Raw genomic sequence first — 23,494 nt, 5'->3', positions numbered from 1 at the left:
TGAAGGATACCGCTGGTGATGACCACCACGAGGGTCGATTCATTTCTGTTTTGACCTGAAATCTTGGGTTACTTCCTCGTAGTGACAGATAGGAGGAGCAGGCTTCCATATCTTTGGTGACACGTGGAGACTTGTGGCGCTGTGATGTGGCTCGAGTAAACTAGCGGTGACTTCGATTGGGCAAGGTACAGTAAGTTTTGCGCATGATGAGTGGCAAAAGCTCTTCCGATCTTTTGATTGGTTAATGTTTGATTTTTATGATGTAGGCTGTCTCGCAAAGCCATATCGGTCAAAGGCACAGCCAGAACTGCTCGAAGCATCGTGGCGCTTGCAAGGGGGGGATCGCATCAATGAATAGTACGTCATGCTCTTGTATCCTGAACCCCCCCCCCGTCTGGGAGGACCAGAATTAAAACATCGGGAGGGTGATGATGAGTTTTAACTGAATTTAATTCGGTAAAAGACCCCCCTGGTCATTAAACGTGTCATCCTTCTTGCCGGCTGCTACACCACCCAACGAGCACAGCTTTCGCGAGTGTTGTACATGGATTGTGCAGGTATTTTGACAGTCTTCTGACCACTCTGAGACCTAGTCTTAACTCATGGAACGGTCCATGTGACCCATGTGACCTGGTCACCGCAATTCCCCTCCATTTCATCATTCACCACATTGTGATCCACGTACGAATGAGACACAGGGTATGCCATTACGGATCGGATAACGCCAACGCGGGACAGCATACCTAGACACCTTTACTCTTAGGGCACTCATGGCGGCCAAAACGAGGGCTATGCCATTTCAAATCCTGATTGCGTGTGCGCAGGGCTTGCGCTTCCAGTCTGGTTGAGTCTGCTAATGAGACCTGTCGGTCAGATAAACTTCCCCAAAGCTTTTGGTCAACCCGCTGTGCGTCAAGACCTAAAAAAAGGTCATCTAAAGGAATACCAGAAGCTTCGAAAGCCGGCTTCGTGTTTTTGACAGGAACAAGCCTTCGGCCATCGTGGGCTGATCACGAGGCTTGGCAGAGGAGCCCGGCGGACGAGAAAAATGCAACTGAGTATTCTGGACAGCTCTAAGCGATAGGGTCTTGAGGTTCCTTAGTCCGATTTTCATGTGGGGGATATTGTACCTTGCTCTAGCGCATAGCCATATCCGTATACGCCACCTCGTCAGGTGGCGCCCAAGATGAGGAGATGCATTCGTGAGTATCACAGATCTAGAGACCCGAGCTGGATTCCACGAATGAGAGGGAACGACTATATGACGAATGAAGCTTTTGCGTAGTTTCTTCCCTCAATCAGATGAGGACTCGGTCAACCGAATGCCATCTCTGGAGTGTGGCTACGGTCGTGGGCTCATTACCCGCTGTACAACACGCCGAGTCATGACTCACTACTGGTAGCTGGAATGACATGACTAGCCAGGATAGGAGAGAGGCTAGAAGAAGCGAAGGGCCGTGTCCGCATTGGAAGAGCACGTTGTCGCTGAACCATCTGAAAACCCGGGCACAGGGTGGGGAGTGATGGGCAGTGATGGGCAGTGATGGGCAGTGATGGGTTTACAGTAGAGGACATTCAGCAGGTGGGAACAGAGGAATAGTCCTCAGTGTCTACATTCAATTTGTTTTCTATATCGACCCAGAATTCTTGAACCAGAATGACTAATTGATTATCTGAACTTGAGATCTTGCCTCTCAACACCCAGTGCTTGTTCACCACTGCTTGCTGAGATAAGATGGATCAAGCCCGGGCTAATGTGCGTCCACTAATCGGCCCAATGCCATCTCAGAAGCTCAGCCGCAATATTCATCGACTGTCAATCTTCTTCAGATATAACTTCTCCAGCCGCGACGTATCAGCCGCGACACTATTCAGCCCATTCCAATCCGAGACATGAACCCAGACACCATTGTCCTGCTTCTGCAGTTCAGGTAAATTCTGGCCCTGTTGTGTCTGCGGCCACACATCCCACCCACCAACCCCAGATTCGCCGACCCAGACCGCCGGGTCCTGTCCAACAGTAACCAGGACATAGTCTTCCAGAGGAACCTTTGAGATATCAAGTTCAAGCTGCCGAAGCCACACATGCTGTACGTGTTCGAGCATTCTCGCGAGATAATTCTGGGCATAGAGCTTATCGGCTTCGTTGTTGAGTTCTTGTGATGGGTACCCGGTGATCATCAGGAGACGCGAGGGATTGCGGGTATCTTGGTACATCGCGTGCATTGGGGGCGATCTGGGCCACGGGTTTGTAAAGGATGCGTTTTGGGTGAGAACGTCCGCAAGTAGCCGACGAAACTCGGGCGATTGAATCGATTCGTCGTTCTTGAGGGTGCAGAGCCAGAACTTGATGATTGGAGGCATTTCCGGTAGATTGAGTCCGGGAATCGTGCGACGGGCAGTCAAGGGTGACGATCCGGGAGGACTGGATTTGATCAGGAGGGGGGGAAAATGTGGTTGTCTAACGGCCCCCTGTTCATGGCCCCGGGGCCTGGAAAACAAAAGTCACTGCTCGTGGAGCTTTCGAGAACGCGTCACATTACGAGGTCTTGGCTAGCACAACTCTAATTCTAGAGCACCCGCGCATAAGCTAAATACATCCATCAATGGGATGACTAGTTCATCGCTTGGCTTCGAAGTCAAAGTCCAGGTAAAGTGGCACTGGCACATGTCTATCGACCTTTACTCCAATGAGGCAGGAACTTGAATGCCAGATAGAGTCTTGTGGACCAAAGTACGGCTGCAACGGTGCTGGCACAGTCATTCTCGCAAAAGACTCGGAGTAAAGCACGGCACTTCCAACTGCAGTGGCGTGAATCAATTGCTACTCATCATCATTCAAATTGATTTATGTATATACATACTTATTTCTAGGATCGCCTGCAATCTCGATCGACTCGTGGAACCGTACCGTTCGAAATTTCCGGAGCGGGCATAAAGTAGGGGGGCGGGAGGAGTAACCTTGAGCCTCCTAGCGTGGAATCATGATGCCTTCTTATGTTATCTTTTCTCTCCAGGGGTTATGTCGTAGAGCAGGTGGTACGTGGGTATAAAATCCGGGGTGCAAGATGAATGATAATAATCCAGGCCAGAAGTGACGCCGACGTTGGTAATTTTGGAAACTATTCATATCTCCACGTCAATTGGGATGTACTTGTGAACTGGTTGCCAATGACCGCTGGCAGAATCCAACTCAGGCTGCACAAATTGCAAAAAAGGGTTGCTCGGGACGATGAGCCCATTTGACAATATCCTGTTCCGGGGTTCCAGGTGGGAATCCATCCTGAGCACGGAACATTCCGATCGGCTGAACTCGAGCTTGTTCGGGAATGAGAGCTGTAGAAGGTAGCTCTGCCGTCATACTGGTCGTGACGGGGAACGGGCTTGGAGAGAATGCAACTTTGGCCTTCGTCAAGGACCGATTGGTGTCGAGAAGGACTTTGGGTTGCTTGAACTGGTCTTTATCATTGGCGCCCTCCGATATTTCGGGCATACGCTGTCCACGGGCGGCATTTATTGTCCTTCCGTAGTTTTCTTCCATCATCATGATCAACTCTCCAAAGGCTGCCATCTCGGTAGATCGGTAAAAGCCTTGGACCTGAGGCCCATGCTGAGCAAGAGCGAGTGCGGACCGGCGGATGGTAGGATCACGACATCTGAGGCCTGTGAACCAGAGCGGAAATGCAATTCCAATTTCAAACGTGAACGGCGCTTGCGAACCGTCCGGTTTTAGGGAAGCCTGCAGGCCAACGGTGCAGTTGTCAACAATATTCTGAAAATGGGGAAGATACGCATCTATCGAGGTATGGGAAGGAGTGTTGCAGACGGCTAGGATTATCAGCACAGTCTCGTGATATGCCATTACAATCGATGCGACCGCGATTTCCTGCTGCGACAGGCCACGCATGTTGAGAGCCTCCATTAGCTCTGTGAAGGCTGTGTTCCATCTTTTTAAACGGGCGGACAAGCTTGACTCCCGATCAAAGAACTCTCTCGGTAAAGGAGAGTCGGGTGCATTTAACACAAACTGCCCATGTTGTTGCTCGAGCACCTGGGCCTCTAATGATATGAGTATCATGGCATCCCGTGCCGTCTTCAACGACGTGAAGTACTGCGCTTCTGCATAGTCAGAATGGTGTAAAAAGGCCTCCATTGGGGGAGTCGACATGGCGACTCCCATTGTACCTAGTCGGACGAAGAGTGGAATGACTGTGTTCTCTAGGAGGGAAACCTTCTCAGGCGGAAGAATCCCACGAGCTACCTGCGTACGGAGCGAGGCAATGAGATCACACCCTTGCTTGTAGAGTTGTTTGGCTTCCTCAACCCCGGCCTGTAGAGTCTCAATACACAGAAACAGGGTACATGTGACCAGTCCGACAAAAACATCGACGCCGCCGCGTTCAATTCGCTGACGCACAGCAGACACCGAGCGGGAATACCAATTCAAAGCATCTTGGTGAGGCTGATCCAGTCCATGGAAACCTCCTTGGCGGAAAACTCCCAGCTTCGGGTAAGGATCTGGGTTTTCGAACAGTGCGCTGACAGAGATGATGGCATCCCAGACCGCCGGTTCACTGCCACAGACCTGAGGGACGATAGTCCGCCAAAACTCAACATCTAAGCCGCCCCCGATGCACAGGGCGACATTTTCAAAGTAATACGCAAAGGCACGACGCTCTCGCCAAACTGTGCCTGGGGATGATACCAGGGGATATGCTGGGCCACTAGGTCTGGCCAGAGTATGCTGAGGCGAGTGCTCATACTCGCATTTGCGACCCGTGCTAGTACATTTGACACAGCTAGGTCTTTCCTCGCCACACTTCACTTTCCGGATTCTAACCAGCCATTAGTGGGATGGAATGTCCAGGTGGGAATCGACATCAGCGCATACTTGCAGGTTTTGCATCCGAGCTTTGACTTCAAAGAGCTCATTTGATCAGCCCTAGATCGGACTGGGGACCGGCACGACATCGCGGTGACATATCCGATCCAACGACCAGCAAATGCCAGGTCTGCCCAAAACCACAGATACAAGCTTATCGGCGAAGTGTTGATGCTAAACTGCATTCAGTGGTGATCTGTTCGGCCCGGAAGAACCTGAACTCCGTCCATCCAAGGCGGTTGTGGCCCCCAAACCGCCGAATGTCTAAGAACAGAATTTTGTCCGGCTCCGTTGGTGGCAAGACGCATGTGGGATTGACCGCGGGGAGAAACTGTCGGATTGACTAGTGCGCTCGATAGGTCTCTATCACCCATGTATTCCGCATGATCAGATCAAAGCCGCTGGCCTGGAGAACACAAGCATCCAAGCTCGATGTGTGAAACGCACTAGTAAAAAAACGCCACCACCAGACTTCATTGGCGAACGCGTGCGCCGCTTGCCGTACACTTGACCTCGGCGCTGGTATCGAGTTTTCTTTCGCTTACCGTATTTTAACGTAAGCTTTGATCTCAGATGGAATACGAGATCTGGCGCGCTGTTGATGTTTTCCCGAACCATGGCGCAAGAGTTAGAAAGTAGATCTTGAGGATTTGCGGCTCCCAGAATAAGACAACCATGGATAATGGCAGGTCTCCAACGGACATCATCACCTACATTGGTGTCCCCCTTGCGGTGCTCGGCGTCCTTCCGATAATCTATACGTCTGTGCGAGCGATCCTGACCCAGCGGTCGATCCGGTCCATTCTCAAGCGGCATGACCTCCTTGACTCCGCCCTGACGCGCGTGAGCCTCATCGGCGGACTGGTAGAGGTCGAGTTGCCCCGATGTACAATCACTCCACTCGACCGGGAGCTTGACGATGGATACTGGAAGCTGAATACCTCTCACGTGCCCCTGAAGGGTGGGAGTTGGTCGATTTTCCACTGGAATCGCCTGATCACAGGCAAAGTGCTATATCGCTGCCAATACAAGGATGAATTGAAGATCCCTCAGGCGGATATCGGCTTCGAGGAGCTGATCGCGTTTCTTCTCGATCGCGGCGCTGTCCCAGATAACCTGGGGTGGCGGATGCTGAAGACGGCTGGTCTTTGGACACCCCCCCGGCACGGCCTTGCTACGACCCCCTTCTGGTGCTCCTGGTGCTGTTCTGACAGTTGCACCCGCGGAGGACTCCGATGGCGTTCTGAGCTTGCAGGTGCAATGGAGGCCCGAATGGCAGGAGAGGAGCCAGGCCAGCCTGCCCCCCTTTTGGATGAGGTTGGAGCAGCCCCGCATGCCCACAGGTGAAGGGGAAACCGATGGCACGTCCACCCTGCAGGATGAAGAGAAGCCTGAGGCGGGAAGCGGAACCGAATCTACAGAAGTCCCTGCGAGAAAGCCCTCGCTCTTGACTACCATCCAGGGAATGAAAACCCTTTTGAAAGTGCACGGCAGTGATAGTATTCGCTTCCGAGCCGAGGGAGATCGTGTTACGACTGTCTTCTTTGAGGAATCAGGAATTATGACGGGTGAACGACGCGATCTCTCTACTCATGGAGAGACGTTTCGACATTGGTTCGTTTGCGTCGCCTCTGCCCTTGGGGAATACGAAGGCGCAGGGCTATACAACATCAGCATTCCAGCTAATACCTTGGCATTTGTAAGACGCAAGTCAATTCCTTGTGGTGTGATGGTGGTTCTGGACCTTCTTGAAAGCAAAGATGTGCCCCCGTGGGAATCTCCACCACCCCCTTGGTTGAAACCGCAAATGAAATATTTCAGCGCAACGAGGAGGACAGACTGGCTCGCCAGATGGAAGACATAATGCCACCACATCAGGCTGCTGAAGCGCGGCGGATTCGCAGCCAGAGAGAAGCGTCGCGCTTTCACTACGGGCATCTAAAGAGAAATACGGCAATGCGGGAATACGAGGAAAGGCGACTAGTGGAAGCTATCCAATCACCACGCCTTGATAACAAGGTTATCGCTGAAGCTTCGTTGGCGTATCTCACGAAGGAGGGAATTGTTCCGGAGGATTATTCTGTCGAGACATTGGCGCGGGCTATCCTTTACTTGATAATGCTCGATGAGAGCCAAGCGAAAAGCATAGCAGATATTCTGGAGCGATGGATGCTATGGTCCCAGTTTGGTGGAATGCAAAAAGTACAGCTGGACCTCCTGGTGAAGAACAAACTCTCGTTCTGCTATGCGTCTATCCTAGTCGCCGTGGTTCAGCAGGCCAATGCCACCGAGAGCACTCTGGGCTCGGACATGCTTGAGAGTATGAGATTGTGGAGGAGGGTGCGTCTCGGTTAAAAAGATAATAATGCTACTTCTTTTCTTTTCTTTTTGAAGGCCGTTCGTGTTGTCACTGAAAGTTCCGAAATACCCTTACTGCCTTTGTACTGCTAACCGAAGAACTGGAAGTCCTGGCAGCAGAACCAGTTCGTATAATGCTCTGCAATGAGTAATAGCAGTTGGATAGTCCACTGTGGAGCAATCCCGTTGTTGGGTTTCATCGGAAGGAAGGTATGTGCGTCTGCTCCACAGAAACTCTTTCCAAGCAGCTAACATCGCGCCTATACACTACAGGAGTAATGACTTATTTCGATATCCAGTCTACCCTATGTCCACTGATGATTTGCGGTCATTTGGAGGCTTCCCCAATACGTTTTATGCATTATCTAGTCTAAAGTGCTCGACATTTGGACCGCGCTGCCAAGGAATCGCCCCGACGATGCCAAGAAGCCGGCGCCACCAAATGCGAGGCGGGGGGAGGTCGGGCGCAATCGATGCTGTTTCTAAAAAAGCTAAGCGTATTGATCGTCGAACGAATCATGGTGGCGACCTTGCCCATGTGTAGTTTGCGACCCTGGGAGATCTAGCTATCCTCAAGCAATCGACCATCGAAGCAAGAGTAAGCGGTTCAGTGCGGAGAAGAAAGTTATTCATTTATATAGCATGTTTCCATGGGTATACAGGGAAAAAGCTCGACATTGAACTGTAAGTAAGGAGCCGATTCAGTGGTGAATAGATCAAAGCTCCACTTCACTCAAGGATACTCGAAAGCAATCATGGTCAAAGCTACTTCCTTCACCTTGCTGGCTGCTGCTACCCTAGCAATTGCTGATCCAACCGTCTATCTAATCCGCCACGGCGAGAAGCCTGATGATGGAAATGGCTTGAGCGCGCAGGGTGAGCAGCGCGCTCAGTGTCTTTCCAATGTCTTTGGCTCCAGCTCCGGCTACGACATTGGCCACATCATGGCCCAGACTCCCCAGAGTGGTGCGTCATCTTCCTCGGATGTTTAGGCGTATAGTCAGATGGAAGATAGGTTGTTTGATGTATTATCTGGCCTATGCCTAACTGAAGCTCTTTATTAGATGGCAGCCGCCAGCGTCCTTTGGATACTGTGCAGCCCCTTGCCGAATCCCTTGGCCTCACTGTCGACACTTCTTGTGACCGTGACGACCCTGGATGCGTTAAAGACGTGGTCACTGGATACACCGGTTCCGGCAACATTCTCATCTGCTGGGAGCATGATGCTCTCCATGACATCGCCAAGAAGCTGGGTGATGATAACGCGCCTCATTACGACGGCGATGAGTAAGTACCGCATGCAAAACTTGCAAGTGGGTGGGGGCTAACTTTCACTCTAGCTTCGACATTATCTGGACTGATCCCTCTCCTTACGACGACATCACTTCCAAAGATAGCGAGAACTGTCCTGGTCTTGATGGCTAAATGGGTTTGTATATTCCCATCTACGGTTGAGTTCATGAATAGAGACTTGTCGAGTTGATTACGAAATGTATATAACATAATTATGAGACAGTATGTGAATGCCTCCATGAGCCATGATGAGACTTTAAGCTGGTCAAGAATTGATATATTGTTTCATGATGAAATATTCAATTCTTGCTGTAAAACCCGGCGCTCATAACATGAAGTGAAACTTGGAACCCGGGTCTCTAAAATCGAGTTCTTGAAGCGTTCATTGGTCAAGTCCCTCCATCTCAAGCCGGCCAGTGATAATATCTGCTTCCAGCGGATGTACGAATGGCACACGGGTGACGCATTTATGCCCTATATAGAGCACAGCAAAAAGAATCAAGCTCAGGTAATTGATGAAGAACTGTTCCACGCTGAAATTAGGAATGAAGGAAGTGAAGCCCTGGGTGATTATGATGAGCGTAGTGAAAAACAGCCCGTACCAAGATAGATAGGGCTGACAGGCGGCTTTATATGGGAGGATTTCGCGCGATATGCTGCGTGCGCTGAGCGCCTTCATGAAAGCAAGGTGGCAAATAATGAGCGAGGTCCAGGTAATGAAGCCCGCCAGGCCTGCAATCTGAAGCAGCCAATTAAAGACCGTGCTCCCGGCATTCGAGGTGTTCAGGAATCCCAAAAGACCGAAGAGAGCCGTGAAGCCTACGCTGTAGTAGGGCACTCCCCACTTGGTCGTCTTGGTGAAAAAGTGCGGTGCCAGTCCTTCATGGGCTAGGCCGACCAAGATTCTGCTGCCGCTGTAGACATTTGAGTTGGCCGCCGACAGAACGACCGTTAGGAGAACGGCGTTGATTAGTGACGGCAGGACACTTATGCCTGCTCGATTTGCTGCGATGACAAAGGGCGACGAGTTGGCGTTGCTTGCACTGGCCCCGCTGCCTTCACTTGTGGTAAGACGATCATCATTCGAGGGAACTACAATGCCAATGAAGAAGATTGTGGATATAAAGAAAAATATGATCCGGAAGAAGGTCTTTCGAATAGCAGAGGGGATTGTCTTCTGCGGGTTTTGCGTCTCGCCTGCTGCAATTCCGACGAGTTCGGTGCCTTGGTAAGAAAAGCCAGCTTTGATCAGAACTGCCCAGAAACCAAGAAACTTCGACAGCGCCACTTGGTCGTCGCCCGTCAGTAAATATCTTTGGAAAGGCCCTGGGTCGACCCAGTACCTAAAGCCGATGTAGCCCTCTTGACCAACACCTGCATTCATGCATATCGCAAAGATCATGAAGCCGATGACGGTGAGGACTTTGATACTGGAAAGCCAAAATTCCGTTTCACCATAGAAACTCACGGGTAGTATATTGAGAGCGATGATGATGACCCAGAAGATCGCGATGAATATGGCAATCGGCACCGTTTTCTCCCAATACTCTATTATCAGGCCGGTTGCGGTGAGTTCGAGGGCAAAGGTCGAGGCCCATGAGAACCAATAAATCCAGCCCATTGCAAATCCCAGACTTGGGTCAACGAGCCGCGCAGCATATGATGCAAATGCACCGGGGATTGGCAAAAAGGTGGCAATCTCTCCCAGAGCTGTCATCACAGAGAAGACGATGGATCCAACAAATATGTATGCGATCAGGGCGCCGACGGGGCCTGCATAGGCGATAGCCGTCCCACTGCTAATAAACAGACCTGTTCCAATTGTTCCACCTAATAGTGTGTGAGGACAGAGTCGAGCAGCGTAGTTGCCGATCAGTTCAGCATTGACTCACCGATGGCTATCATCGTCAAGTGTCTGCTCTTTAGTCTCCGTTGCAGCTCTGGCAATTCATCTACTTGGCCCGCTCCATGCTTCTCTTCTAATGCGATCTCATTCTCATCGTGGGCTTTATCTTTCGTCGTTTTGGACATGGTCTCTGCATCATTTGCTGCTTGGATGTCGGCATGTTGACTAGCAGCATCATTCGGCATTTTCACCAATTGAATTGAGACGTTGTAGGACGAACTGGTCGTGTGTATAAGGGAATTCGCAGGAACAAGACACACGAACCAACTTATCTACAGGCCATGCGTACCATGTATGTCATTTTCTGGGGAAGCACAATTTCATGGGGCCCCAGGAATGACTCCGCACCACCGGGCCGGTGCAGACCCTCTTGGATCCACTGAGTACCGGAAGAGTATCTTCAAGCGATGAACTAAGTGGATCTGACTTCATATATGTCCAATTGAGTCCTAAACATGTGGATGGGGAGAAGCGCTCAGAAAGTCAATTGAAAAGCCGATTCCGCCAGTCACAGTCTGACAAGGCCCAGACCAATGATCCGCAATTGCAAGTTTGAAGCGCTGTTAGCGGTGCTGTTTGGACTTCCCACAAGCATTTATCAATGGAGATCAATATTTATAGAGACGCCCATCGGATAGAGATAGTAATAATGAAATCCCTCAGTGGATCGCATCGCGGGCTCAATTTCGTGGTCGATCTGCGGTAGGGCATCGAAACGCGTATAGATGCGCCGTCCGTAGCCAATAACGAAATCGAACGACCAGGATGGTCCCGGGCCGGTTTCTCCACTTCATCTCACACCCATGTATTCTCTTATGTTATAGGAACATGGAGATAGTATATCAGATCTTCTAAATGCGGGGAAGCTCGCTTTATCGCGAAAAGGCTACGTGGTGTGGGGTATTCGGCTTCGCTATCTCCCGTCGAGAGTAAGTCGAATGGATACAGATTGAGTTAGCAAACAGACACTTAGCCTAAGGTTTTTGAAACCTGCACTGCGCTGGCTGAGAATACGTATCGCTGTGGCTTTGCGAAGGCACTCTGCTATGTGATTCGTGACAACAGGCAGAGTATAGTAGTGCATCGAGCCAGGTGTCCACGGCGCCCGTTCAGCCACCCAATCAAAGGCATGATCACGGCTTCATTTCCAGGGCTAATGCAGTTGTGAATAATATGCTTTCGCGGTCGGACATTTTGCAGGCTTATAAGCGACTCACGTTGAACTGAAAGCTGGTAAAATTATTTGCATTGTTGACTGACAAGATATAAAACAGTAACGACTTAGGGATCCAACTACGTGAAAATCAAACCAGTTGATGGTGAAGGTATCATTCCCAATCGGCATACGGTATTAAAGTCATCGGGACTCGAAGATATCCCTAAAATATAAGCCGAACTCGTTCCAGAACTCCATCTAGGCCTGCAAGGTGGAGACTGAAATTCTATAGACATGACATAGGTGTTTGTTCAAAGGGTATAATAACTGGCCATCTCCTCCTGGAACCAGTTATATGAGTAAAAGAGTTGCTCCGCCATTTGGGGATCGATCATGGGCATAGTTGCGTTTGAATCTACCAGCAAGACATCGTCAAGCACGGGCGCTAACGGGACGGTCGATGCCTGGGGTGTGCCCATGGTCGGCATTGAAAACGGCTGAGGGGGCATCAGAGGCTGCTGCATCTGCAACTGTGCCTGCTGTTGCTGGAGCTGCTGGTGCTGCTGGTGCTGATGTAGGTGTGGATGCTGTGGGAGCTGCTGCGGTTGGAGTTTCAATTGCTGCTGGTGGTACGCCATTTGGCTGAAGATCATTGTGCTCTGGTGACGGAATGTCTCGGCTAAACGATCCACGCCTGGTCGCCGTTTACCAAACTCTTCCAGAAGTACCACGACAGCCTGGATTGCTCGACGCATCATTTCCTCGTCTGGCTGCCATGGTGGCGTGAGATGTTCACGCCAGGCGCGCGCGTTTTGCTCCAAACACCATAGGATTGTGATTCCAGCAAAGTAAAGTTGACTTAACGTCAACCAAATCCACTTCAACTTGCCCACCGAGTAGTTGTCCCAATAGGATCGAATCACTTGTATACTTGAATCACCACAGCTGATGATGCTGGTTGTATCGGGGGTCGGATTGCGCTCACTAGGGCGATACATGAGGAGGATCGTTGTGTAATATAGATAATCGAAATAAGAGGTGGAATAGAGGATGGCCCCCGGTATTACCGGGGCGTTCATCCGCCATTCATCCAGCTCGCGACGAAACTGGCTGAGGGTGACTGCCACTTCTTGTGGCGATGGCCGGGGCAGATTGCTGTACACTGAACAGCCATCGGATTATTATGATATCTTCAGGAAGAAGCCGAAATTAGGATGACTTACAGTATCGATAGATGCGCGAGAAGATTCGACGCAGTCGCATTACCTGCAAAGGAATCGTCATGGCGCTTGCACCAGGCGCTTCAGTGCCATCTTCGTTGATTTCTCGAGGCAGGTCTACGCTGATATCCTCATCTGCAATTCCTAGAGGCCGTCCCAATGTACTTGAGATTAAGCGATCCAGATTATAGAGACTCCAAAATGCCCGCTTGGCCATTTCCTCCTCGGTCGGACTTGAATAAATCTTCGGTTTGTGAAGGCCCATGCTGACTGCGAGCCGCAAGGTTGAACCCAGGACATGCCAGATACTCGGACCAGAGGTCGCAAACATGGTGTACAAAGCCAAGCACAGCAGTGCGCGCACGGCTGGCAGGTCCTCATTTTGCAGTGCCGCCGACATTGTTTCTTGGCTAGCGTGGTAGAAGTCGGCCGCTTTATTGGGATCCGCTGATCCCATGAGAAGGGCGATCGCGACCACGATGTGGTACATGTTATGCACCTCGGGGGTCGGAACACCCCCGGCATAGATATACCGAAGATGCCCCATGAACTCCGTTCGAGAGAGAAACGGATATTGAAAGTCCATACTATCGAAATACTTCCCCGAGACCTGCTCGGCTTCCTCCAACGATCCTAGCCGCAGCACCCGTGGACTCGTGGAGGGCCGCGCTACCGACGGCCGACGATGCTCGAGCTGATCGCGAAAAATCTCTCCAACATTTGGCAACTCAGCCCCAACACCGGGCGAAGCCTCGGACGTCCCAGCAGCGGTCACGGACGAGCCTCCACTTCCAGCGGGGCTAGGCATCGAAGTCGCCGCGGAACGACTACCGGTCGCAATGATCGACGGCACCTGGTACCACCAGTCTGGATCTCCTTCACCGTCGACCGGCGTGCCGGTAGCCATGTCGGTGACGGTGATGCCGGTCTTCCGGCGGACGATTTCTTCGAGCCATTTGACGCGCTTCTGGAGGTTCTCAAGTTGGTCTCGGGGGACGGAGGAGTTGGCTACCTGCGGGCCGGGAGGAGGAATGGTGCAGCGAACACCAGCGCGGCTGCAGGCGGAGCAGTTTGGGTAGCGGAAGTCGCACTTTTTCTTGCGCTTGCGACAAAAGTCGCAGGCCGTGGAGACGCGCTTGCTCCGTGAGGCCGCGAGAGCAGCGGCGGTGGAGGCATTGTTAGGAATGGGGGGCTCGGGGGGCATCGGCAATGGATGGTAGGGAGGTAGACTGAGGCCAAGAAACTGGAGCTGGCGCGTTCGTCTCCAGACGGAACTTGCCCAGCTGGTCGCGAAAGTCCTTATTACCCGCGCTGTTCATTGCTCACGGCGGGTCGAACCGCATTGTCCAGCCACGGAGGAAAAAGCCTGGGGCAAGGGGGAGGAGAGAGGGGAAAGAGGGCGAGGGGGCGAATCATGGCTGCGGTGGAGAAACTCAATTTTTCTCTTTCTTTTTGGCACATTCGAGCGCCATTCGTTGCAGCTGCCTGCTCTGGCGTTATCATACGTGAAACTTGACTCTATCCAGTGCGCTTGGTTCTATAGATTGGCCCTGATCGGAGCTTTAGTTTACGGGTCTAGTATTTACGGGTCTAGTGTGGTATGTGCCCCCTCTTAAAGGCTGAACGTCGGATGACCCCGACTGCTTCTCCGACCTCACTCGATCCTGATTCGGTGCGACCGAGGTGGAGCCATTGCCTGGCTGCATCGCGGCCTCGTGCAGTTACATCTCGTCTGTATTTGCTTGGCCAGAACCCCCCCACCTCGTAGAATGATACTCCAAATTGTTCAAGCGCAGTCCCAGTACCTACCTGATACTCGGACGACGCCCCAGAATACGAGCAGATCTGCAAGGTACCACCTCGGTAGCTTCTCGGCATAAGGTTCGTCTACGGTAATCCGCCGTATGATATTCTCGAGTGGATGTCCGGTCTGATGAAGCCTTGGGTTTGCAGACTCTATGTAGAATCGAGATGGTTCTCAACATGATTGTACTTCGTGTCAGGCAACCTAGGCACAGTTCTCTGCAAAGCTTTCCATAGGGGTTCAAAGGTGACATCGTCCAAGCCAACGACTCAACGGCGGTCGCTTCTTCAATAACGCCACAGGGCCCCTGGTGCGACTCTTCGTGCTTTTCATTTGCTAGCAGCCCCTATTCCGCCACGATTAAGTCTTTCTGAGGGAAATGATCGGCCCCGATCGTGTTAAATCCACGGATCCACAACCTCGTATCCGTTTCACGCCCCCATCTGATCGCGATCTTGTTATTTTGGCATACGACTGGGTGCATTCAGTAGAAAGATATGACGATCTCCTTGTCCCGACATATACGGAAAGTATGTGATAAATAGCGACCATAAAACCGCCCACCTCCCCATGCATCTCCATTCTACTCTGTCAATAAAGTCTATAATCTGCCCTCATCATGAAGACCGCCATAGGTTTCGCTGTTGCCATCGCGGCCGGCGCAGCTCGTGCTTCCGGCGTTCAAGGATTTGATATCTCCAGCTATCAAGGCACCGTCGACTTTGCTGGAGCTTACAAGTCTGGTGCCCGATTCGTCATCATCAAGGTACGAATCGGAACCAACCTGGCGAGTCGTACGCTTTCCTCAGATCCAATCTAACATACTAACCAGGCGACCGAGGGCACTGACTACATCGACTCGTCCTTTTCAAGCCACTATGACGGGGCCACCAGCGCCAAATTGATCCGTGGCGGCTACCACTTCGCCCACCCCGACTCCAGCTCCGGTGCTACCCAGGCCGAGTACTTCCTTGCTCACGGCGGTGGTTGGACCAACGATGGCCAAACTCTCCCGGGTATGGTCGACCTCGAGTACAATCCATCTGGCTCTACCTGCTATGGCCTGAGTGCATCCGAAATGGTTTCCTGGATCAAGGATTTCGGCGATACGTATAAGAGCAAGACTGGTCGTCCTCCCATGATCTACACCACTGCTGACTGGTGGAAGTCTTGTACTGGGGACAGCACCGCTTTCAGCTCTGACTATCCTCTAGTGCTGGCTCAGTATGCTAGCTCGATCAGCACGGTCCCGGGTGGCTGGTCCTTCCAGGACTTCTGGCAGAACGCAGATAGCTACACCTATGGTGGTGATTCTGATATCTGGAATGGCACCGAGGATGAGTTAGTTACCTTTGCAAAGGGTTAAACTTGTACAAGTAACCTTTGTTGCCGGTCGATTACCCAATAAAGGTTCAACTCGTGCTATATGAACCAATGAGTACATTTTTCTTCTTTCTTCCTCGCCGAGCGTGCATATATGAAAACACCATGCTCACTTGAAGTTCCATTTTTCAGAAGCAGCACTCAAAGTAATAATTTGAGATTCTTCAAAGGCTGAGCTTGAACGTAGGATCACGAGTAGTTATGGTATATGTAGCTGCGAACTTGAGCCTCGTGAGCCGATCAATCGATGTATACATATGAACTCCGAGTCAGGTGCAGGCCGCCTAAGCCAGGGTAAGTGTTTGGGACAAAGCATATATGCAGGACACACTAAAGCTTATAGAGTGCTCCATCTCAGGCTGGGAACTTTTACAGACTTGAAGGAATTAGTGGCTAGTGTCATAGATATCCCGGTAGAAGGCTCCGGTCATGATCACGATATACCTGGGTTAATCACCCAATGTAAGCTTGACTGCTGGTGCTAGTAACTGTCTTTTGCATTCCCAAGGTCTCTAAGTGCTTTCTAGAGTTAAAAGATTTCCACAGTGAGCCACTTATCAATCACCTTTGATACCGGAGACTAATGCTCTTCGGCCAAAGTTTACTATACCTTTCTGGTTATTCATGGTTCCTATAGTGCGGTCATATAACTAAAAATGCGACCGTATTGATATGAAGGAGACCAGATACCAAGGTTGCAGATCAGGCAAACCAAACCAGGTATAAGACAATGAAAGCCAGACAAACCAAAACTATGAGAACGAGTCAACGGTGTAGATCGACTATTGGAAATACTGCGGTTACACAGAAGTTATGATGGTTTCATTGAGGTATACTACATCACTGATATTACAAGAGTTGCATGAATGGAGCTGCATTGATATTGTACAGATACCCCAAAGACTACTGAGTGAAAGTATACTTTTCCAGATCACGTTCCCCAAGCTTTCATCGCACCCATCGAAGAATGATTCCTCGTGCAGCCTTTTGCCTTGCCGGATGATTACATGAGGAACTCCCTTCACATCAATGGCCACCAAGGTGCGCTTCCATGGACCCTTGCCATACTTTAGGACAAGATAATAAGATCATTGCCCTTTAGTTCGGTGAATGGTGGGCCCCTCACATCGGATTTGTAGGTCCAGCAAGTTTGGTCAGCACGAATCCAAGATGCCCACTTGCATCCTTGGTCCTTGGACTGCGCACAAGCCTCTGCACACTCAGCGGGATCGTTGAACTTCTTGCCCCTCAAGATGGGCTTGCCAAGAAGACCCTTGTTCACTGGGCTAGGGTTAGCAACGCCCTTGATTTTGGGAGGAATTCTACGTACATGCATTTTCGGTAAGTTTCCAAGGGGTGCCATCGGAGGTGATACCTGTACGAAATATGAGCAAGTTGTCAGAGCGAGGCGGGTAGTGCTATAGCTTACCAGAGTTAGGGTCCTTGGGCTCGGGTTTGCTACCGCCGTTCTGACCGTTGTCGTCGGGTTTCTTTCCATTGCTACCACCTGAGCTACAGGCGACGACCTTGTCAAATTGGAATTGGCCTTGGACACTCTCCAGGCTTTCAGCCAGAGCCTGTTTCTCGCTAGGATTCTTCCATTCAAGTCGGATGGTGTGCTCGCCTGTGGAAAATAGTTAGACCAGGGACGCCATTCGACGCGGTGATAGCGCTTACCAGCAGGGACTCGGTAGCCCTTAGGGTCAGTGGTGGTTAGAACACCAGGGACGCCATTATCTGGCTTATCATCCAAGAAAGTAACCGAGATGCCAACGTCGTGTTCATCGTGGAGGATGAGGAAAGTCTCAAACTCATAGTCCGTTAGAAGATCAACGGGCTGTGGTGGTTTAGCTTTGCCATCAGCACCGCTCTTCGGGTTCATGAGGTCATTCCAATACAGAGTGAAATCAACTGGACTCTGCAGCTCCTCTGTGCATGGAGTTTTGGTGCTGTCACCGCCCCCCGCTAGGTCATCTCCAGCGAAGGCAGGACACCAATACTGGCCACCAGACCCAGGAACTGGGGGGTTGGCTGGCACGAAGCTGGGGCCCGGCAGGTAAGAGGTTGTGACCTGAGTAGTACAGGAAACCTCAGTGTGGACAACAGGCGTGTTGGCCTTGGCTAGCCATGCTAGGCTGGAGATAACCAACCCGGTACGAACAGAAGACATAGTGAGCAACTAAAGTCGACAATGAGACCAATTGACTGTAATGGAAACGACCTATCGACCACGTTCCCTTATATATGAGGAATGCGCCTGGCTATGATGCACAGGCTTGATAGATCCGCATCAAGCTAGTTAGCTTGTAGTACAACTACTCCCGGGCCAGGGTGAAACTGTTGCATAATAGACCCATGGTCGATCTGAATATCCCCGACAAATGCGGTAGATGCCTTACAGCTCGTACGACGTAAATACTGCACGAACTGCAGATGCATGGTATGGGGATACGGGGATGGCGAGGGATCATTACGTCAGGACCTGATTGAGTGCCCAGCTGCATTCGTTTTGAAGAGGATCATGGTATTTCGCTTTACGGTATTATGTATAGTAAATTATACGATACTGTCCTTCGTTACAATCAGACGAATCCCAAGAAATTCGGAACAAAGAACCAAATCGAGAGGCACTTCGAACGGCGGATCCATCGATGCGGTCTAGCTGGTATGTAGGCTTTCGTCATGTCCCTTGATTCCAGACTCCCCCCTGCACAATTACAGATATGACGGTAGCATATGCACGATCCCGTCCTGCTCGCTTGAGGATGCCTATAAGCGAGTCATTCAGCCTCTCAGCTGAGCCCGACATGCCGGTCCTTGGAATCCACTCGTGATGTGTGGGGCCAAGTGACGGGCCGATCCTGGGATTAGGCGCTAAGATCCAGAGCTTAGGTATGTAGCATAGCGGATCTATATGCAGGGTCTCAATAATAAGATCTAACTGAGACAAAAGCGTGCCTACATACACACATCTAGTGGAGTATAGTTGCATATGTATTGTACCAAGGGCAGATCCCTTACGGTTACGGTGGATCGGTGAGCTGCCATGGTACAGATGGGCCCAAGCTGAAACTATCGATACTTCATTGTTACACAAAAAAGAAAGGCGCGAGGTGGATCAAGCTGAAAACAAAATAGGTAGAGAAGAGAAGAAAATTGCCACCGAAAGGAGAGTACGATGGGAAGCAAAAGGTCAATGAGAAATTCCAGGAATGCAGCACATATGTCGTAATAGAGGTCTTCTGTCATCCATTATTTGCAACTCCAGAAACTTAATTTCAATATGACTACTGTTGTAGAAATCACGAAGCTGAAAAGGGACGGCGAAAGGAGAAGACTGACTTTATGATCTTGTCCTTCCTTTGCAACGGAAAATTGAACTTTCCTAAGATATGATCAGAGGATTTGTAAATAGACTATGATGTGAAGAGCGAGGATATTCTGAAAGAGTTTCAAACTTATCTATTGGTCGCAGCGTAACAAGTGGTTGAATTGTCTTGTCTACCGAAATGTATATTGTTCAAGATGAATCACCAACAAACTAATAATTCATTGCATACTAGTTCATCGGGGAAGGAAACATTGAGATCTGAGATCCCGGTGAGAATAACTGAAGATATCTTGCCAGTATGCCAACCAAATAAATACTACATATGTCCCTCATGAAAAACTAAGGTTTCCGACATCACATTCGATACCACCGTGGCTCTTCAATCAAGTCTGATGCTGTTTGATTAATACTGAACCTTATCGTCCGGGTTGAGAACTTTGAGCAACTGTTCAGGATCGTTAGTATTGATGAAATAGATCGGTTTATGAGTACCCATAACATACCCATCCATCGAAGTCATCGTTGTTATAGAACTCATCAAATCTCGCATCAAGTTGCTCTAAAATATTTGCTTTGGTAAGCTCACTGGTTTAGAAATTGATGATGATTTGAACTTAGGGCTTACCGGTATTCACCCTGACCTGTTCAGTGGCTAAAAGAGGGTTTCCTTCCCAGCTTGACAAAAAGTCGGTTGCTTCTGGGGCATTGCCGATCTGATTCAGGCTGTACTTCAGAGCTATGGTAAAGTTAGGCATATGATAAGACACCTTTAACCATAACCGCCTGGAGTGCTTACCATCTGGGCCATATCCCTTGGATGCGACGTAAGTAAAAGATGCTTCAATCTGTTTGCGGAATTCATCTTTGTCTTCTTCATTAGGAGCACCGTCGGTAACAGTCAAGATGAGAAGAGGCTTCTCCAAGTCTTCACCCGCATCAAGCTTCTTATAGAGGAACTCATCCAGGATCTTGCCTTTGAGGTTCGTACCAAGCTTGGTACTTCCACTAGGAGTGAAATTCATTCTGGGGGGCAGATCATCAGGGTGCAGGTCATTGCCACCTCCGTCATTCTTGTTGATGAATCTGAGGTGCACCGACCTCCGTTTTCCAGCGGGGTTGATCGAACTGTCTGCTCGGCAATCCGCTCCACTATAAGGGCCTGGCGAACCATCCGAGTGTCGTCTTTTCCATCCGTGTCTTGCATTGAGCCACTGTCATCTGCAAAGCCTTGGTATCAGTATCTGCAGTTCAAACACGGGGAATATTCTTCTCACCAGCGTAAAGAATAGGTTGATACAGTGCAAGGTGAGACATGATCAAGATCTTCTTCGACTCGTCCGCCGTGGAGGGGCCTTCGCGAAGCAGTTCGGCGGCCTTCTCTGAGACCCCCTTAACGTATTCGTTGTTTTGGGGATAGAAGTCCTCCAGTCCATTTCGCGAGACGAATCCTTCAATCGCCTTTTTGAATTCTTCCTCCGTCTGAGGGTAATCCTCCTTGGCCTGTCTGGATGTTACGAGACGAATTCCATGCACATGAGCATAATTTGAATTTGGGGTCATACCGTTTGCGAATCAGCATTGAGAGCAGCCAGGCGATTGAAGGCATTTACTCCAACGTCCTTGAAATTGTTAAAGTAGGCGAGTGCAAAGAGGCCAGAGCTGACAAGGAGGTTCTCCAACTCGGGTTTCCATGTTGGTGTTTCATCCTTCGGACGCAAAGCCTTGTGGACAGCAGTGTTGGTTGACTTGTCCGCAAGACTGCGTCCAGTCTCTCCCTTCAGGTTGGGATTTTTCAGAGACGCCCCATGCTCAACGAGAAGTTTAATGAGCTCAGGACTTGTGCCCCGTCTGATCGCCTCCATGATGGGGGTGTCATTACCCAGCTGGGAAACTCGATCATCAACACGAGCTTTGTGGTTCAGCAGAAGCTCAGCAATGCGAGCGTTATTGGCTGGTGCTTGGGCGGCTAAGTATAGAGGAGACCTTCCATCTGGGGCTTTCAAATTGGCATCGGCGCCGTTCTGCAAGAGAAGCTTTACAGCGCTCACATGGCCACCTTTGATGGCCAGCTGGAGCGGAGTCTCGCCGTAGTCATCTTCGTCGTCAATGGGCTGACGAATGAGATATTTCTGGATCTTGGCACGATCTAATGTGCCATCTTTGGCAAAAACGTGAAGATTTTCCATTGTGTGAGACACGATAATTCTTCAGTGATCACGGTTAAATTTGATTTTAATATCCGAGAAGGAATACTGGTCTTGAAGCTGTTTACCATATAGGACCTAGCCCGATATATAGTGTGTCTTATTTAAAGCCAGCAATCAGGTATGCGACGCTTCTGAGCTAATAATGATGTGTCATATATGATGCCATTTCACGAGATGCACGCCTGAAAATTCCAAGGTCACACAGCACGAACGTCAGCGGAGCTGTGGATTCTAAGCAATGCGCTAAGTGAGGTCATACGAACATGTTGCACAACGTCTGCATAGGGAGATCGAGACCGCCAGCTCGCTTTTGCAGTAAGCCACTCGATATCCCAGATCGAGAACGCAAGGGTAAGTTCCATGTTCTTAGTATTTATTACACCGTGACCGTGACCGTGACGGTACCGATGTTATTTACCGAAAGATACGCCTCCGTATTGACGATGTCCCCACTTGTAGTGGAAACACTAGCTCTCTTGGCCGTAGGGGCCCGCCCCGGATGTTTGAGCTCAGCCAGCCAAATACCTGCGGTCAGTCCCTTTGCTACCTTCGCTAATGTAGGAATGGTGGATCCCATGTGGTGGCAGCATGATTCATCACTAGCAGTGTTATGAGTTGTCCAAAACGAGACAACAAATAGGAACCTAGCGACTAGCCTGGAGACCGACATTGGACGGGTAGAACTTTAGACCTCGCCCACTTGCAGTACCGAAAGCATCCAAAGCTCGGCAACGTCTTATGATTCATATTCAGATACGCCATGGTAATCTAGGATTACAAATAAGATTGTTTCTAGCCACCCATCGGGTGGAACATCTTTCATGAGTATGTAACTCCTGGGCTTCATTTAGCAGAGTATGTGTACCAATGGAACGAAATAGTGATGTGCGCATTCTAGAACAGGTGACTCATATAATTTCTATATCCAGTACCGGCGGCACACTGATGATACCACCTGAACAAAGGAATTCGACTCGTACTGAGACAACTTCTCTCGACCTTCAAAGAGTAATCGGTAATCTTCTTTGAAATTTAGGTGTGTGGAAAAAGCGCTTGAGCGGTCATGAAGTATCTTTAGATTACACATGCCAAGTTGAATTTCTTAGAGGGGCAGAATGAGGCCTGATACAGCATATGTGACAAGCAAAGAACCATCATTCCAGCTGGCAAAATGCAAGCTATCCTTAGCCCGAATCTAGTAACTCTAGTAGGCCGTTATGGGAAGAGGAAGTCTGCAAACCCACTCCTCAATGCGTGATTTCCAGCCAAATTAGAGGGTTGAAGCATCACAGCATGTCCATCCAACGTTCTAGAACAAGGTTAGCTATCGACATTGATCATCCTCTCAAGTGTAACATACGCTCTTCCAGGCGGACATCTGCTGGAATGTTAGCAATGCACTCTTCATAAGCCTGCCACAGGACATCTTACCGTGAGACCTCCGACACATTCGAATTGTGCGGGCGCCTTCTTACGAAGGCAGTATCGTACGTCGTCCTCGCCATCGCCCTCAACACCAGCGGTAGCATAGGCTGTAAGGGCCAAGGGCAGGAGAGCAAGCAATGTAGAAAGCTTCATTTTTGTGGGGACTTTTGATGGCAAAATGCAAAGTTAGGCTGAGGCTCCCCGGGGGAGAAGCCCATTACTACTTATAAGATCCTTAGAGCAAGCTTCTTCCTGGATGTGTAATATACCTTACTGTTCTGTGTTACACCCAGGTTGCAGTGGTAATTTTTTGGCTCTGCTCTTGGTGAAGGGGGTTGCCAACGGCAAGGTCCACCCGCTACCGAGTTCCAGCATTGCAGTCCCATGCCTCAGATACGTCATCCAGGTCATTTGGAAGAGCATAGGTAATTTCCGAATCTGTGTGTCTTTCTCGTAAGGGATCTACAATCGATCATATGTGGTAAGAAATCCAAGTGGGGTTGTAGTGTCGTACAGAAACCGATGGATC

The 23,494-nt window shown here is 50.1% G+C and overlaps 12 protein-coding genes across 12 annotated transcripts; 5 read left to right on the top strand and 7 right to left on the bottom strand.

Moving 5' to 3' along the window:
- Nucleotides 1-1,806: 1,806 nt before the first annotated feature.
- Nucleotides 1,807-2,364, bottom strand: N7468_008498 (uncharacterized protein; the record flags this gene model as incomplete). The annotated part of the gene is made up of 1 exon (XM_058477794.1): nucleotides 1,807-2,364. One exon carries the CDS (start codon nucleotides 2,362-2,364, stop codon nucleotides 1,807-1,809), a length of 558 nt encoding a protein of 185 aa, XP_058328139.1.
- Nucleotides 2,365-3,193: 829 nt separating this feature from the next.
- Nucleotides 3,194-4,932, bottom strand: N7468_008497 (uncharacterized protein; the record flags this gene model as incomplete). The annotated part of the gene is made up of 2 exons (XM_058477793.1): nucleotides 3,194-4,781; nucleotides 4,841-4,932. 2 exons carry the CDS (start codon nucleotides 4,930-4,932, stop codon nucleotides 3,194-3,196), a joined length of 1,680 nt encoding a protein of 559 aa, XP_058328138.1.
- Nucleotides 4,933-5,557: 625 nt separating this feature from the next.
- Nucleotides 5,558-6,746, top strand: N7468_008496 (uncharacterized protein; the record flags this gene model as incomplete). Its single annotated transcript, XM_058477792.1, has 2 exons — nucleotides 5,558-5,964; nucleotides 6,020-6,746. 2 exons carry the CDS (start codon nucleotides 5,558-5,560, stop codon nucleotides 6,744-6,746), a joined length of 1,134 nt encoding a protein of 377 aa, XP_058328137.1.
- Nucleotides 6,747-6,838: 92 nt separating this feature from the next.
- N7468_008495 (uncharacterized protein) lies at nucleotides 6,839-7,237 on the top strand (the record flags this gene model as incomplete). The annotated part of the gene is made up of 1 exon (XM_058477791.1): nucleotides 6,839-7,237. The coding sequence occupies one exon, from the start codon at nucleotides 6,839-6,841 to the stop codon at nucleotides 7,235-7,237; it is 399 nt and encodes a 132-aa protein (XP_058328136.1).
- A 758-nt stretch (nucleotides 7,238-7,995) lies between these two features.
- On the top strand, nucleotides 7,996-8,665 carry N7468_008494 (phosphoglycerate mutase family protein; the record flags this gene model as incomplete). Its single annotated transcript, XM_058477790.1, has 3 exons — nucleotides 7,996-8,206; nucleotides 8,305-8,527; nucleotides 8,581-8,665. The coding sequence occupies 3 exons, from the start codon at nucleotides 7,996-7,998 to the stop codon at nucleotides 8,663-8,665; spliced, it is 519 nt and encodes a 172-aa protein (XP_058328135.1).
- Nucleotides 8,666-8,915: 250 nt separating this feature from the next.
- N7468_008493 (uncharacterized protein) lies at nucleotides 8,916-10,624 on the bottom strand (the record flags this gene model as incomplete). The annotated part of the gene is made up of 2 exons (XM_058477789.1): nucleotides 8,916-10,363; nucleotides 10,426-10,624. 2 exons carry the CDS (start codon nucleotides 10,622-10,624, stop codon nucleotides 8,916-8,918), a joined length of 1,647 nt encoding a protein of 548 aa, XP_058328134.1.
- Nucleotides 10,625-11,906: 1,282 nt separating this feature from the next.
- On the bottom strand, nucleotides 11,907-14,019 carry N7468_008492 (putative C6 transcription factor; the record flags this gene model as incomplete). Its single annotated transcript, XM_058477788.1, has 2 exons — nucleotides 11,907-12,757; nucleotides 12,819-14,019. The coding sequence occupies 2 exons, from the start codon at nucleotides 14,017-14,019 to the stop codon at nucleotides 11,907-11,909; spliced, it is 2,052 nt and encodes a 683-aa protein (XP_058328133.1).
- Nucleotides 14,020-15,238: 1,219 nt separating this feature from the next.
- On the top strand, nucleotides 15,239-15,985 carry N7468_008491 (lysozyme; the record flags this gene model as incomplete). Its single annotated transcript, XM_058477787.1, has 2 exons — nucleotides 15,239-15,385; nucleotides 15,452-15,985. 2 exons carry the CDS (start codon nucleotides 15,239-15,241, stop codon nucleotides 15,983-15,985), a joined length of 681 nt encoding a protein of 226 aa, XP_058328132.1.
- A 1,086-nt stretch (nucleotides 15,986-17,071) lies between these two features.
- Nucleotides 17,072-18,172, bottom strand: N7468_008490 (uncharacterized protein; the record flags this gene model as incomplete). The annotated part of the gene is made up of 3 exons (XM_058477786.1): nucleotides 17,072-17,283; nucleotides 17,432-17,626; nucleotides 17,680-18,172. The coding sequence occupies 3 exons, from the start codon at nucleotides 18,170-18,172 to the stop codon at nucleotides 17,072-17,074; spliced, it is 900 nt and encodes a 299-aa protein (XP_058328131.1).
- Nucleotides 18,173-19,736: 1,564 nt separating this feature from the next.
- On the bottom strand, nucleotides 19,737-21,519 carry N7468_008489 (ankyrin repeat protein; the record flags this gene model as incomplete). Its single annotated transcript, XM_058477785.1, has 7 exons — nucleotides 19,737-19,778; nucleotides 19,837-19,892; nucleotides 19,959-20,069; nucleotides 20,130-20,403; nucleotides 20,460-20,551; nucleotides 20,608-20,833; nucleotides 20,896-21,519. The coding sequence occupies 7 exons, from the start codon at nucleotides 21,517-21,519 to the stop codon at nucleotides 19,737-19,739; spliced, it is 1,425 nt and encodes a 474-aa protein (XP_058328130.1).
- A 284-nt stretch (nucleotides 21,520-21,803) lies between these two features.
- Nucleotides 21,804-22,154, top strand: N7468_008488 (uncharacterized protein; the record flags this gene model as incomplete). The annotated part of the gene is made up of 1 exon (XM_058477784.1): nucleotides 21,804-22,154. One exon carries the CDS (start codon nucleotides 21,804-21,806, stop codon nucleotides 22,152-22,154), a length of 351 nt encoding a protein of 116 aa, XP_058328129.1.
- A 656-nt stretch (nucleotides 22,155-22,810) lies between these two features.
- On the bottom strand, nucleotides 22,811-23,118 carry N7468_008487 (uncharacterized protein; the record flags this gene model as incomplete). The annotated part of the gene is made up of 3 exons (XM_058477783.1): nucleotides 22,811-22,849; nucleotides 22,901-22,918; nucleotides 22,972-23,118. 3 exons carry the CDS (start codon nucleotides 23,116-23,118, stop codon nucleotides 22,811-22,813), a joined length of 204 nt encoding a protein of 67 aa, XP_058328128.1.
- Between the last annotated feature and the right edge of the window lie 376 nt (nucleotides 23,119-23,494).

This window comes from Penicillium chermesinum (assembly GCF_028974085.1).
Source record: "Penicillium chermesinum strain IBT 19713 chromosome Unknown utg000006l:1.0-2335141.0:1.0-2336784.0, whole genome shotgun sequence".
NCBI classification, from domain to species: Eukaryota; Fungi; Ascomycota; class Eurotiomycetes; order Eurotiales; family Aspergillaceae; genus Penicillium; species Penicillium chermesinum.
This window is presented reverse-complemented; position numbering and strand designations above follow the sequence as displayed.